General features: G+C 37.3%; 1 protein-coding gene across 7 annotated transcripts in view; it reads left to right on the forward strand.

Moving 5' to 3' along the window:
- ATP2B1 (ATPase plasma membrane Ca2+ transporting 1) overlaps positions 1–16203 on the forward strand; it is a 121147-nt gene that overhangs the window by 74831 nt on the left and 30113 nt on the right. For all 7 annotated transcript variants that reach the window (XM_082740364.1, XM_082740367.1, XM_082740361.1 and 4 more), the window contains 8 exons: positions 840–1094; positions 1186–1311; positions 5084–5224; positions 7711–7749; positions 8511–8672; positions 10552–10766; positions 13140–13382; positions 14729–14970. In XM_082740364.1, coding sequence (XP_082596490.1) covers positions 840–1094; positions 1186–1311; positions 5084–5224; positions 7711–7749; positions 8511–8672; positions 10552–10766; positions 13140–13382; positions 14729–14970 — 1423 coding nt within the window. The remainder of the gene's footprint in view (positions 1–839; positions 1095–1185; positions 1312–5083; positions 5225–7710; positions 7750–8510; positions 8673–10551; positions 10767–13139; positions 13383–14728; positions 14971–16203) is intronic.

A 16203-nucleotide genomic window follows, 5' to 3' on the forward strand; every position in this document is an offset into this window, starting at 1 on the left:
GTGTTCACACAAACCACAGTTAGCCCTTTCTTCACGTGATAGCACATCACCCTCCTTTATTTTCGTTATGCCATTTGCTATATCTGAAATTAATTATTTGTGTTTTATTATCTGAATTCTTTTTACTCTGTCCACACCTTCCAATCTGAGTATGGGTTTCAGGCGAAGACAGTGCTTGTGTGTATTACTTACTGCTGTGTCCCCAGCCACTCAAGTACTGTCTGGCACCTAGAGCAGGTGCCCAAATAGTTGGGTTAATGAGTACCCCTTGGCTTACTTTTTCATGTTCTGGAAACCAAGTGTTGCTTTACTCCTGTAAAATTGATACAGTAAATAAGCAATAAGCATGATTCATGGGTAGTATGTAGTATTTAAGTTTTCCTGTACATCTTGTCTAATATATGTAATGATTAGTAGCATTAACCGTTGGTCAACTGTGAAGGAATTCTTAACCACTGCTCTGCCTACATTAAAGTGTTCTCTCATTTAATCCTCACAACTCTGGCGGAGTAAGTGGTATTATCCTAATTTGACAGATTAAGGGAGGGAGTCTCAGAAGTAGGTAACTTGCCTTGAGGCTGTGATTTCATCTTCCCCAGTGTCCTTGCTCTTAACTAGAACTCTAGACTGCCTCTGTGCCCTGAGGGTGAGAATCTTCTGTGGCAGGGAACTTGACATAGTAAGCATTCTTATCGTTGTGGAATGCTTTGGGTTCAGTAAGGTATTTAGAGTAAAATTAACAAGGTATGTAAACATAATTAATTTATAGAATGTCTGTTGTCATCAATTCAGAATCTTTTTTTTTTTTTTTGATAAGCATTTTCTTTCTTTCCATATAGTTTGTGGAGAAGTTTCTGTTGGAGAGGAAGAAGGTGAAGGAGAAACTGGTTGGATTGAAGGCGCTGCAATCCTCTTGTCAGTAGTGTGTGTGGTATTAGTAACAGCTTTCAATGACTGGAGTAAGGAAAAACAGTTTAGAGGTTTGCAGAGTCGAATTGAACAAGAACAGAAGTTCACGGTCATCAGGGGTGGTCAGGTCATTCAGATACCTGTAGCTGACATTACTGTTGGAGATATTGCTCAGGTGAAATATGGTAAGTAAACAACTAGCAGTACCTCGTAGGCTAGAGGTAAAGTTCCTGTAATCCTTTTGGCAGTTTAGTATACCATTGCTTTTTGTTTTAGGCGATCTTCTTCCAGCTGACGGCATACTGATTCAAGGCAATGATCTTAAAATTGATGAAAGCTCATTGACTGGTGAATCTGATCATGTTAAGAAATCTTTAGATAAGGATCCCTTACTTCTATCAGGTATGAACTTCTTTCTTATCTTTGCACTTCTTTCTCTTCCACGATTGTATCCCGTTGTCAGCAAACACAGTTTCTCTAAGAGCCTACAACTGAAGGATTCTGTATTTTATGTTAGCTTCTACCCTATAATCCTTAGGGACTTTTTTTTTTAAGTTGGCAGAGATACTAGAGATCTTTGAATCCAGAGCCCTATTTTACAAATGAGGAGCTTAAGTTAAAAAAAAAAAAACATCCAAATAAGAGTTTTTGAGTCAGTATAATGATAAAACTGAAATAGAAGCCTAATGATTTCTACTTTTCTGCCTTATGTTAATTCTTTTGGCCTGTTGATGTATAAAATTAAAGAATGATTGTTTTTAAAGCAAATGAATGAATTCCCTTGGATGTACTACCAAAGACAGGTTTTTTGGGTTTTGTTGGTTTTTTTTAATTCTTTTTTTAAGAACTGATATAATCCTTAAAATTGATCTAATCTGGCTTCCTCATTTAACTGCTGAGGAATAAATCTGAGACCTAGATTATTTATCAAAGATTACATAACCGATCAACGGTAGGCCTAGCAGTGGCACACATCTACTAGGGAGAAGTGAATTTTCACATAGGTAAGACGTGCTGAGAACAAAGAGTAGGATTTGTACAGGTAAGGGCACTGTTTGAAATGGGGACGTGGCCGTCTACCTGGGAGGCTCTCCCAACAGTAACTGTGGTAGCTTGACCTGAGGTTAATTGGAAATGAAAGGGAAGGGATGGTGGGAAAATTTGCACGCAGCCTTCGAAAATGTTGAGTGAGAGGGAGCCCCACAGTCTCACACTTGACTCCAAAAGCATGCCAGTTCTTTCACATTAGATTTCCAGGTTTTTACTCTTAATTTTCTAATGTTCTTTATAGAATTTGTAAAATTGCCTCTAAGATCATTGTTGATATATGTTTGCTAGACTGAATTACGCTGGAGCTTGGAGTGCACAGAATGCTGCCTGTTTGTCTTCTATTACCATTTTCAGGTGTTAATAGAATGCTAACATTTTACGTCATAAGGAGATTTCTGCCGATTGAACTGTGTAATAATTTGGCAGCTGTAATCGTTCACTTCTTCTCAGTGAACCTTATATTTTAATTGATTGAGCATGGTTTTACTGAAACCAAAGTCAAACTGGTGACAAGTCATTTAAGTCAAAGCCACAACTTCCGGGCATATACTTCAGTGTAACTTACCTTTTTAAGATTTGCAATTATGTGCCTAAAACACCGATTGCAAAATATCCCACCACTAAAAATCAGAATAATTACATAAACACCATTATTAGAGGGTAGAGGTCCCAGTTATAATATAGATTTACTTCTTAAGAAAAATCTGGGGATTTGTGTACCTTCAAAATTCTGCACTACCAAGAACATCCTGTTTGTTTTTTTCTTTACATGGGTGTGCTTGTAATTCATTCCAAGCAGACATATCTTAGATATAGAAGTGCGGTATATCTAAGTACAACGTATACTTATTTTTATTTATTCCTTGCTGTAGTTTTGAGAAACTGTAATTGTTAACTGGGTAACATCTATAGTCTTTCCAAGGACGGGGAAGCAATCTAATCAGACCTTAACCCCCACAGACTGTCTGGGCCACGGTATTTGGCGAACTAAGGCGATATTCTCTTGCCTTTTGCTATATATACTGCCGGACTTCTGTCTACATCTAGCTTATTTACAGAGTGCTTAGCTCTTCAGGTTGATGTCCTTTACCTGAACTTTGGTTCTTTTCTATTTTAATGGAGATTGCTAGTAAGCATTATGTAGACTCAGGTCCCAGACACACCAAGTGTACCACAAGAACTCTGCAAATTTTCCATGGCTAAGAAAAGACCGAAATAACTTTGCAGAGTCCCTTATCGTAATGTGGGTGGGAAAGTTTTTCTCCATTTATTTCCCTATTCCAAAAATGTACTAAAAAACATAAAATGCATTTATTTTTAAATGTATTCTCATGATGCCATTCCCTCACTGCTGTTCTTGGCTTTTTAAATTTAGATTTTTTAAAAGCAGTTATTCAGTTAGCAGTGGGGATATGACCAGAACAAAAACTGTTTACTTTGCCTGAGCACGTTAACCACCAGCATCTGATTACCTGTGGTAAGGAGGAATAGAATGTAAAAACGTTGAAATCTGCCAAAAGCCAGAATCGTTAAAAGAAAGAAATTGCCTTTTACATGTAGAAGTTGCTCAATAAATACTGTTTCACTATCCTGAAATTCATTTCTTGTTTGCTTTGCCTGTTCACTGACAGAGGAGCTAATAATCAGTGAAATACTCAGAATATAGAATTTTAAAAGCAAGAAAATCAGGGGCACTTGGGCGGTTCGGTTGGTTAAGCATCCGTCTCTTGATCTCTGAGTTCAGGCTCTGCGTTGGGTTCCATGCTGTGTGTGGAGTCTACTTAAAACAACAACAAAACAAAGAATAAAAGCAAGAAAATCAAAGGCCTAAAATATTCACATTGGATAAGTTGCCCAGTAATTAGAAGACAAATATAATTTTTTAACTACTGGAATAAGGACTTGTGCTTTATGACATTATTTAGCAAATAACCTTTGTGCGTTGACTTGGCAGATAAAATGGTGGTGGGACAACAGAACCTGCCCATATGGTTGTAAACTAGGAGATCAAATAAATGTGATAACTGTAAAGAAGGCTTTATTGGGAGTTTAGAAAAAAGAGTTGCTTTTGAAGGCCACTTAAAATTCACAACAATATTACACTAGAGAGATGCGAAGCCTTTTAATTAGGAAAGGTGCAGAGGTAGCTATACGAGTCAGAGAATGGTCCATAGACTTACGGGCATTGTAGAATATGCCCTTTGTCCCTTGACCAAGCTGGATTGAATCTTTGTCTTGCCACTTAATTGTTATATAACCTTGGGCAAATGTTTAGGAAATAAGAAAAAATAATGCCTGCCAACTTTCAAGACGCTCGTAAGGGATGGTCAGTATATAATCGACGTCCCCATTTCTGTTCCATAGCTTTCCGTCTTGGCATTTTATGTTAGAGTAATGGATGAAAGGTTTAACCAAGGGTTGGTTGATCTCAAGGTGAAGACTTTGGATTTAATCCATTAGTTAGCGTAGAATCAGAGGTCTTTGAGCCATGAGACATTTGTGAAAAAATTCACGTTTTAGAGAGATTAAAACTGATGTCAGTACAAATTGGAAAGACAGACTAGCTAGGAGGCTTTTTGCAGTAATGTAGGCTGGCTGGGTGGAAAGCTGGTTTAGGAAGAGATACGGGTTTGGGTGCGGTAAATAGGGCAGTTTGTTGCTGTGGAGTCCTTTTGGTTATAAACACATTTCTTTTTACGCAGTGTGTTTCTCAGTAGTGTCAGTAATGATCATTGTAATAATTTCACAATTAAAATTAATGTGTATTCCTTGAATGCCCACAGATTCCAGGCAGTGTGCAAAGGCACTTTACATGTGTGCCTTTATTTGAGTCTCATTGTTTTTATTGAGGGTAGGTACTCTTGTCCTCATTTTATGGGTGAGGAGTTGAGATGTGATAAGCTGACCAATCTCTCATGATACATGAGTGGTGGAGTGCACTTTGAATTCAGATGAAATGGATTACAGAGTTAAACTCTTAAGCCTAAGAATTTAGGTTATTTAATGTCTTATTGAAGTTATTAAGTACTGTATATGAAAGACAGTAGGACTAAAGTTTGAAACGTGAAGGTAGGAGGGAAAAAAAACTAACAATTTTAAAACAGTAAATTTTCTGTTGCTGTAGGTACTCATGTAATGGAAGGCTCTGGAAGAATGGTCGTTACTGCTGTAGGTGTTAATTCTCAAACTGGAATTATCTTTACCTTACTTGGAGCTGGAGGTGAAGAGGAAGAAAAGAAAGATGAAAAGAAAAAGGAAAAGAAAAGTAAGTTCCACAATCTTCTGTGAGAATTGGTATTTGGAAATACAGCAACTGGTTAGAAGAACTGGCACAGAAAAAATAATGCTTCTTTTATGAGGTTCTGATATGAAACGTTCTATAAAAAGTTACTCATTGTAGTACTTTCAAGTGGTAGAATTAGTGGAGTCTCTTCCATTTCCTGATTTTTCTTGTAGACGTCACAGTCCATCAAGGGCTTTTAGCGAACGCATCAGTCCCTTTTACCGTAGCCAGACAAATGGAGCATCTCCTCGAATACTTTCATTGACCTTTATTGTTTTTCTTTAGTCTTAGTGTCTTTCCATTATCTGAGCAGCAAAGTGAATTAAACTCTCACTTCCAGTGCTTATCTCTTCTGCATCTTCAGTCATAACTTGGTCAACCATATCACATTTTGGTCTCCTTGAGCTTTTCATCTATTTCACGTTTTCTATTGTTCACGTTTTCCCCATCTATACTTAAGTCGGTGGGTTCTGGACATAAGACAAAGACTTCCCGTTGACATTTACCCTGTTTATTACCTTTAGCCCAAAGTATTAGATACCAAGATTTTAGAGATTTGATCTCAATCCATTGTATCTGCTGTCCCTGCAAGTGATCTGTCCTCAGCAAAAATGGATAACCATAGTTTAACCACAAGCATCTTACCAGAAACTGTCATGAGGAGGGAGACAGCTCAGAATTACGCAGCTGGAGACACGTTACTTTTCTTAAAAAGCCCTCCCCATCCTGCTCTGCCTGCTGCACCACCCTTTTCTCCCACTTAGGTTTGCGCCTACACGATTCTTTTCCTTTAGGGTGACAGCAGTTTACTGTGGTTTAGCCACTTGGATGTACTTAATTTTACTTAGGATAGTAAGTCCATATTTCTCTCTTACACATAAGTATTTTGAGATCTTCTAAAATAAAAACCTTGCTAAAATCTTGGTTTGCTTTAACTACAACCACGATTTTAATATTTGGATGTTTTATTTTTTGGCTTTCATCTTCAGCTGCGAAATTTTTAGTTCAAACAAAACCATACTTGAAAACTGACTGCTAGTGAAGGTTAGCAAGACCCCCCATTCTAAGTTGTTTTGTCCCAGTTTTTCCGTAGCCCTCCTGGGGCCTCTTTAGGTTTCTTAAGGTGGAGTGGAAGGCAGTCTGAAAACCAGTGATAATGATACCACTTACTCAATACTGTGTGCATTATCTCCTTAATCCTTAAAACCCTAGGATGCAAAGATGAGAAACCTGCTGAGATGCTGGGCTTGCTCCAGGTCAGAGATCTAGTAAGTGGTGGATCAGACCTGCTTGTCTGGCTCTTAACCAGACACTGCTGCATCCTAATTTATAGGAGTCAAAGGTCAACGGACCCTATTTAAAAAGGAAGGGGAGTTTGCATCATGACCTGATACTTGTTGACCCTTGTCTTTTCTAACAAGCTCTGTTTTTTCTAAGATCTTACATCTCTTTTTTGATTAAACCCGTCAAAAATATTCTCAGGAATGAACATCTAATTCATTGTCTTATCATTTTTGATTCTTGGGGTTGAGGTTTTTTTTTTTTTCTTCCCTTCATGAAGTGGGGCATTTTTCCATCTGTGGACGTCAGCCCTTCTCTCATTCTCTTGACTGCTTTGGCTGTTACCCAAAAGCAGTTGGGGGTAATCTTTCTCCTTTCCTTCCTAGTCTAGAATGTAGCTGTCTGGTTCCTCTGAACTCAGAGCCTGTTGAAAGTAGCTAGATACTATCTCCTCATCTATCGTGAACAGCTGTTCCCTCTGGACTCTCTTCCACGTTTCCCAGTTTGAAGATAGCTCTTCTAGATAGAGAAGGTAGGAGAAAAATTGACTGAATGAGCTCTGCCTCCCTTCTCATTTTCAGTATTCCACTGCCTGCTCCAAACAATAGATGTAGTCCTTCCTGGATTATTTTATTGCTTTAGACGTTCCTCCATGCTTGTTTTCTCCAGATTGAAACTAATTTGCTGAATTGTCTCAACTGGTACTCCTACTGGCCCATTCTTTTTATTCATATTCTAATTTTACTTACTTGCCTCTCCTGTCTTTTCTGTGTGGGTTTTGCACCCCTTCCCAACAACAGCTCTCCCCTTCCCAGCACAGCCCTCCTGTGTGCCTGTTATCTTCAGGACATGTCTCCCTCCCTCCCTACCCCTGCCCTTTTCTCCTTTCTTAGAATTACATGAGTATTTAGTTTGAGATCTTCTGGTACCATATTTGGGTTCATTGCAGCATATAAGAGAGTCAAGTCTTACATAGACGTCCCAAATTATTTTGGCGTATTTTCCTTAGTGAAGACCTAGGAGGTGATCGACCCAGCGGGTCATTGCAAGCCAAATGCTTTCTATCTGTACAAGCACACACCATTGTGTAACAATTCTGTTATAGAAATGTGAACTGCCTCTGCATAATTCAGCATGGCTGTCTTTATTTCCTTTGGAAAACTTTAATTCCCATTTTGTTCCTACAGATAAGAAACAAGATGGAGCTATTGAGAATCGTAACAAAGGTAAGTTCACAAGGATAAGAGTACAGTTAGCTTATTTTCATTATATACAAAAGTATATCTACTATATACTGTATTCATCCAAAGTAGGATACATGTGGCAGGGGAAATCAACAGTTTATGTTAACTTGGGTTAACTTCTCTTCCTGCCAGTGCCGTAGTCATTTTGCCCTTACAGTGGCAATAAGATTTTAACTGTGATTTGTGGTAGTAAGCTAAGAAAAATCCAGATGTAGATAACTTTCAACTTAAGTACTTCAACTTTTATAACATTTGTTATTATAATACTGCTAGGAAAAATGTCTAAGAAATAGAATATACAACTGAAATGGTTTCTTGGCGCTTATGTAGGTCTGTAAACATGTACATTTTTCTATATGGTTTACACATAATGTTCTACATTATGGTCACATCTGGGAGGGATTTATAGTGTTTGGAAACGAACCTTATCAAACACAACACGAGGGGAGAGAAATGATTTTGGTATTTAGTTCTTACTCTAAGGATCCCACGTTTCTTCTTCTCCCTCATCCCTATTACCTGGCACAACATTTTCAAATCTGGTACAGAGATTCACAACCTAGTATCACTATTGTCTTGTTTTCTTTGGCTAGACATAGATACCCATGCACACACAAAGCCGAATATTTAAATCTTTTCTAGTTTCTATAAGAAACTGATACGTTTCAAAAATAGTTTCAAAATATTAATAGTTTTGTGTGCGTTAAAAAATGTAGTGACGTTTTATTTGTTCTTCTATGTAGCGAAAGCCCAGGATGGTGCAGCCATGGAAATGCAGCCTTTGAAGAGCGAAGAAGGTGGAGATGGTGATGAAAAAGACAAAAAGAAAGCAAATTTGCCAAAAAAGGAAAAATCTGTCTTACAAGGGAAACTTACAAAGCTGGCTGTTCAGATTGGCAAAGCAGGTATGATAGAAGAAAATAAGGTGTTTTGCTTTTAAAATATGCTGACTTTCTGCTTGAAAATGGCCTTTAGACCCACTTAAGTCTGCAAATAGATGCTTTGTGAGTGGAAGGGGGTTTAAAAATATTTTCAGTTTTATCCACAGACTCCCAGGTCTTTGAGTTTTGCAGATCCTTGTGATGTCATGGCAGCTGAGGGGCTCTTAACCCCATTATACATGGAAGGAGCTAGCAGTAAGGGGTGAGGTTAGGGTTCATGCCCAAAACCGCCCATACTCCCATGTCTGAATTTCTCAGGATTTCTGGGAGCAATAGAGAGAGTGCTAGTAGTGCCCTTGGTTACTCAAAGCAGATTATCCAACTATATTTTATTTTTTCAAAGGAGTGATTGATTGAAGAGAGAGAGAACCAGGGAGAGAGTGCGTGTGAGGGAGGGGAGGGGCGGAGGGGCAGAGGGAATCCTCAGCCTTCCCTGCGGAACACAGAGCCTGAGGCAGGGCTCATCGCAGGACCCTGAGACTATAACTTGAGCTGAGCTCGAGAGCCAGACACTTAATCAACTGAACCACCCAGGTGCCCCCAACTTTATTTTAGTAAAAAGAAGTTTTACCACACATGTTGCTCATCTTTTTATTGACTATGAAGAAAATGAGATCATGTTTTTCTGAAAATTCCACTTTACTTAAATTGAATGGATTAGCTTAAGTACCATCCTAGTGAGACCAAAGTTACTAAATTGCTATCCTCACTAGAAATACCTGTTAATACAACCACTTTCAGGTGGAGAAAAGCAGCAGAAGCAGAGCTCTTAGCTAAAAACATAGCATGCCCTCTAGCAGTATCATGTATGTGAAAGAACATGTGGATAAATCAGCATATACTATTAAAATCACTTAGATTGGGGCACCTGGGTGGCTCGGTCAGTTAAGCATCTGCCTTCGGCTCAGGTCATGATCCCGGGGTCCTGGGATCGAGCCCCATACGGGCTCCCTGCCCAGCAGGAAGCCTGCCGTGGAGCCTGCTTCTCCCTCCCCAGCTCCCCTGTGCTTGTGTTCCGTCTCTCGCTGTCTCTCTGTCATAAATAAAATCTTAAAAAAAAAAAGTCACTTAAATTACATAATTCTACTTAGGAGTATGTTGGGAAAAGTGAGGTTTTTGCTCCCGTTCTGAATAAGTTTATCCAATAGCAAATACTTGCTTTTTGTAATGTGTAGCTAAAGGGTAATACTACCTCAGTTTTGGGGAAGGGGTAGATTTAAGGTAGTTGGAGTATTAGGTGCGGATATGTGAACTGGTCTTATTTTTCAGTACTCATCTGTAAAAGACTGAGTCGTCGACAAAATAGGTAAATGGTTTGTAGAACGTGAAGAACTGAGGATAGATAACAATTGAGAGAAATAATTTTTTAAATAAAAAACATAGAGTTGAATATATTTAATTCCAAGTCTCCCCATCAATCAGATTTCTACCAGCTTCACATTCAGCAGTAAGCAGTTGCCAGCATATGAAGTACCCATTCATTCTAAGCTTTTGGTATTTCTTTGTCATTACCTGTTATTTTGTCTTAGCTTTAGTAGAAGGCCGAAGATACAAGTAAGTATAGGAAAGAATCATAAACACTTTTCTACCAGTTCTCCTGGGGACAGGGCTATACTTGGAAGCAGAAATTAAATCTGACAATGCCAAATGATGAGTTAGTTGCAAAAAAAAAAAAAAAAAAGTAACAATTTCTCAGAGACATTAAAGTAAGTATTTTCAAACCAGTGGTAATTTCTTCCAGTGGCTAATACATAATTGACAATGGGGAGTGTCTGGACTACTGAAATAATGACTTTTTTTTTCTTTCTTTCTTTCTTTTTTTTTTTTTTAAATATACGGAAAGGTTTGTTGATGTCTGCCATCACAGTTATCATTCTAGTATTATATTTTGTCATTGATACATTCTGGGTTCAGAAGAGACCATGGCTTGCAGAGTGCACACCAATTTACATACAGTATTTTGTAAAGTTCTTCATTATTGGAGTCACGGTTCTGGTGGTTGCGGTTCCAGAGGGTCTCCCCCTGGCCGTCACGATCTCCCTGGCTTACTCTGTCAAGGTAAGCAGAAAACGGTGAAGTCGATTTACTAAGTTTAAAGCTTTAGTTGGTGGAGAAAATTGACACCTGTGGTGCCTCTTTTCTTTCTGATTCTGAAAGTAGGAGTCTTCCAGAAATGCATAGTCTCCTTTAGAAATGCTGTCACAGGTCCTGCCCCTGCCCAGAGTTGAAGGTCTCTGACACTTCTGGACGTATATGTTTCCTTGTAGGCAGCCTTGACCCAAACTGAGCACAGCCCCGCTAGGCAGTGTCTAACTTAATTTTACTGTATGGCCTCCCTTTTCCCCATCTGTAAAATTAAAGGAAGAATGCATAGCATTGACCTGTAGGAACACAGCATAGAGGCGTCTCTTAAGTCCATCTTTCTCAGGGCTTCTTGTTTCTGCTCTTCTAACCTCATCACAACAAAGCCAAACTTCTGCACAGTAGGCGGACGCCAGTTCCTGGAGTAGGATTCAGCTCTGTCATTCCCTTGTGTAAAATGCCAGTGACTTCTCGTCACACTTAGAAAAAAACCCAAGCTCCCTCTGTCCCTCAGGGCCCAGCCAGTGTGGCCCTGCAGACCTCTCGGTGCTCCTCTGGTCCAGCCTCACCAGCCCCCTGACATTTGTCACATAGTCCAGGGCCAACTCTCTCTGTCCTGTGAATCACCGGCTCTTCCTCTACTCTGTCTCTGGCATCAGTTCCCAGTTGCCGAGTAGAATGCTGAAAACGAGCTTTGATGGCTTTGCTCACTACGGTTTGCTTGAAGTTGTAATCTGGTTGAAAATTACTAATTTATTTTAATTAATTTTATATCTTATATGGAAAAGGTGAGTTGGATTTTCAAAAAGGTTTAGCTTTTTGGGCAATTTGGATCTTTCAAAATGGCTTTGCAGGTAAAATCATACTTAATGGGCAGAATGCCGCTCTTGTCAATTTTCTGGTGTTAAATGAGCAGTTCTTAAGTAGTATTCCTGATGGCGCTGAGCCGTATGAACAGTCACGGTTTCCACTGGCGCCCTCTGATCCTGCGAATTCCAGCATCTTATACAGTTAACCTGTCAGGATAAGAATATTTTTTGCTTATTGTTTATTTTCTTTTCAGGCATTTAACATTTTCATTTCAAATGGCAGATGTTTCAATATGATGAAATACAGTGTAATACCTATTTGTCTTTTTTTTTTTTTGATGTTTTGAAATAATTAGAAGTAATTGGGAGAAACAATTATCGTTTTATCAATACTGTCCGTTCATCTTGAGTAGTCATCAATGACATTAATTTTTCAGTGGATCAAAAAAAAATAGGCAGAATTAATTTACATTCATAGGAAATAAATAAGAGCATTTTAGCTGCTCTTCTTTAATCTCTTTATTAAAAGTGTTTAGCCCAAATGTTACCACTTAACGTTGTTCTTCTTGGAGGTATGTAGTCTTTCTGGATCCTTTATTAGTACTTTGTGAAATTGAGCGCTTTTTTTTTTCACTATAGAACTTCATTCTTTTAATCTTCAATATTCATATAAATCACAATTTCAGAGGTACACCTCTTCTCCATATTTCTTCAAAGGAACCAGCTTCTGCCAGTATCTTGTATATCACTAGTCACAGGCCACACTTTGTAAACCTGCTCTGTAGTTTTTTAACCCATTCTACATTTTTGAAAATGAATATCAAGCATTTTAACTTAAATGCCTTTTGGGGCTACTGTGAAAACTCTTCCGAGTTTTTCAGAGACTATTTTGTTCTTATAAATAAGAGGAAGAGATTATCCTAAGGATGAGAATGCCAGGTGTATCAGCATATGGACAAGATAAAAATGACCCATTCTGGTTTTGATACATTATCTTAGTCTATCAGAGTAAAAAAAAAAAAATCAGATAACTGTATGCCTATCAGTTCTGTATTTTAACTGATAAAAGCTACTTTTTCCTTGGTGATTTGTCTTTTGTCTTATAAGGAGAAAATTTAATCCTTAAAAGTCATATATTTTTACAATGCCATGAGTACCTCTGTAAGTGGAATACAGATTGTCTTTGCTTTTACATAAGGTGAAGACACTTCACAGAAGCTTTTGGAGGCGTATAGTCAACATAATTTGCGTATGAGTATAAGTATCTATATTCATGTACTAAATTTATGTTATGCATTGGTTAAAAAAAAATGTAACCCCAGAAAGCTAATATGCTCTTCAGCTTATTCAAATAGGTTAAATATACCAAAATTCTTCCAGTATTAAATCTATAAATGCTTTATACTGTATATCTGTATATAGCTGGGAGTTTTAATTCTTAATTTAAAGTACTTTGTAATTTTATGTAATGAGGTGATTGGTTTTGTATGTGTAGCCTAACTAGGTTGGGGTTTGTTTTTTTTTTTTTTTTTGTCTACAGAAAATGATGAAAGATAATAACTTAGTAAGGCATCTGGATGCTTGTGAAACCATGGGAAATGCTACAGCTATTTGTTCAGATAAAACAGGAACATTGACAATGAACAGAATGACGGTTGTTCAAGCTTACATAAATGAAAAACACTATAAAAAGATTCCTGAACCAGAAGCTATTCCACCAAATATTTTGTCCTATCTTGTAACAGGAATTTCTGTGAATTGTGCTTATACATCAAAAATATTGGTAAGGTTTCTTTAATAATTAATTTGTATATGAAAATTAATTTTTATATAATAGATTATGTGTAGTTCTTCAGTCCTACCCTTATTATATGTAAATTGGAGAACTGAATCTGTTTTTAGAAGTTACATAAGTTAGATAATGTATGTAAGTTTCTGTAATACAATTTGTGTCACAAGACTTGTTGATCAGCTTACACCTTGTTTACTTGCATTTTCCTCCTCCTATATTTTGAATTTCCTGTGTTCAGAAACTCTCAAGCCTTATAATAAGTTCTTAATTTTTAATTCTTATTAAATTTATTTTGTGAAAGACCAGGCTATCTTATTGTAGAAAGTCAGCTCTCAATTTTCTAGAGAAAATTTTAAAGCCAGATTTCAACTTAAATGAATATGTTCTTATCTATGCTTGCTATATGCTCTGTTTGGTTTCTCAGTATACCCTGCCAATGCCATCATCCTTAGACTTCTTGAAATTAACTCAATAAACTAATTCTAGACTTTGTGCTGCCTTAGAATAAAATATTTTTAACTTTGCAAGTTAAAAGTCTTATTTGCAATTTAAAGTATGGTGTTGCTTGAGTTGATACATGTTCTAGTGATTCATGGGTCAAGACCATGAACCAAATTAATACTACAAATTGTCTAGTGAAAATGTGCATGAATTGGAATATTAGACTGAAAAGTTATGAGATCCCGGTTCTAGATCTAGCTTTGCCTTTTACTAGCTGAAAGTGAGCTTTACTTTCATCAGTTGTTAAGTAAAGATGATTACATCTGGCCTTATTACTGTAGTGATAGTTATATATAAGGTGGTATTTGTGAAGATACGATGAAGGAAATAAAGCTTTTGTATATGTTTAAGACAACAGTGCTTTATTTTAATGCATATACTTCTAAGTTTAAAAACTTGTATAGTCGATTTAATTTTGAACTGTGTAACATAAATGTTTAATGAAAACAGGAAGAGAAAAGGAAAGGAATTAAAATTTATTAAATCTCACTGTGTGCCAGGAGCCAACTTTAAACTTTACATGCCTTATCTCACTTAATTCTTGGGTCATAAGTGTACCTGTTTTCCAGATGCTGAAGCCAGGGACCACAGCAGTGGGGTAATTTGCAAAAAATTCACGTAGCTAGTAACGGGCAGGGCTGAGATTGGAATCCATGTCCTTCTCGCCCCAGAGATCGTTTCTACCGTACCTTTTTGTGTCCCTCTTTGAAATGCTGATATTACTAGAAGTTTCCTATGTAGTTTTGTTTTAGAATGTCACATTCTATTTACATTATAAGTTAAACTGTCATAGAGAAACAAGATGATACTAGTTTCTAAACCTTTTTCTCTTATAGCCACCAGAGAAAGAGGGTGGATTACCTCGTCATGTTGGTAATAAAACTGAATGTGCCTTGTTGGGACTTCTTTTGGATTTAAAACGAGATTATCAGGATGTTAGAAATGAAATACCAGAAGAAGCACTGTACAAAGTCTACACCTTCAATTCTGTTAGGAAGTCCATGAGTACTGTCCTGAAAAATTCAGATGGAAGTTTTCGAATATTCAGCAAGGGTGCATCTGAGATAATTCTGAAAAAGTAAGAGTAAAATGCTTAGATGAATAAATTGCTCACTGTAGTTGCTTTATGGAATACCTACTATGTTGTTATTGTTGCTGTTTCCTTTTTTGTGAACATCAGGCATTTGATAGGACCTCAGAGCTTTTCAGCATATTTTAATGGTATCTAGGTATTCGCCCATGGTATCCTGCCATTTCTGTACTTCTATTTCTTTTATTTCATAGTTTTTGCTGGAGGGAAAATGTGCCCATTACATTAAGTCTGATAGACTTAATAAAATAAACCTCAATCTTTGCTTTTAGACGTGTTGATTCCGTGGTTACAGAGGATCATGAAAAATAAAGGCCTCCTGGGAAGAAAAATTCAAGTCTAGATCTTCAACACCACATTGTAGATAGTGAGCTCGAAAAATGTGATGAATGAATTATAGATAAGTTTTTAGAATAGCAGAGCATTAACACTAGATCTTCAGAATTCTCCTTTTATATCAGAATGAGGTTTTTTACCTGTGCTGCTGCATTATGATACTTAAATATCTTCCTGTTATTTTAAATGATCATATTTCTCTTTTACTGTCCTTTTACAGACCAGTAGTTTCAATTTTGACATTACACACTTAAGTAAAATTTCTCTGATGTTTGTATGTTCTTAATAGGTGTTGAAATTAATTTGGTTTCCCTAATTCCAATAGAGAATTTAAAAATGTAATGTAAGAGCAGCCTTGGAGAATTAGAGCTCATTTGAACTTAGGCATTTAAAGTATTTTTACTTTTAATTTGCTTATATGTAGATTATAATCCAGTGTTATCTTAATGAACACTTGACAGATTATATTCTAATAGGTTTAAGAGACGGGTCTATAAATAAATCACTGAAACGCAGCACATGACAGATGGTTACAGAGTCTTAAGATGAGATCATTGTCATATGAAAGATGTGGCACTTCAGCTAGGTTTTGGTATGAAGAACATCAAGGTGAAGGAAGCCACATCAAAGGAAAGGAGGCGGGAGTACACAGCCCATATCGGGGAGGTAGCTGGTCGCATAGTTCATCTGGGTAGTAATGGGCCTTTGTGACACACAGACCACATAGAGCCTTCTTTTTATTGAACATTTGGTTATCTGATGTCGGTGTGAAGGTTAGAAATCTGTCTCATCCATGCGTTGCTGAATGGCAGATAGGTGATCCAGGGAAGATTTTTGTACCAAAACCAGTCAAGCCTTTTGCCCACCAGCTCTGAGACAGTGAAA

Source organism: Mustela nivalis (genome assembly GCF_964662115.1).
Source record: "Mustela nivalis genome assembly, chromosome: 7".
Lineage (NCBI taxonomy): Eukaryota > Metazoa > Chordata > Mammalia > Carnivora > Mustelidae > Mustela > Mustela nivalis.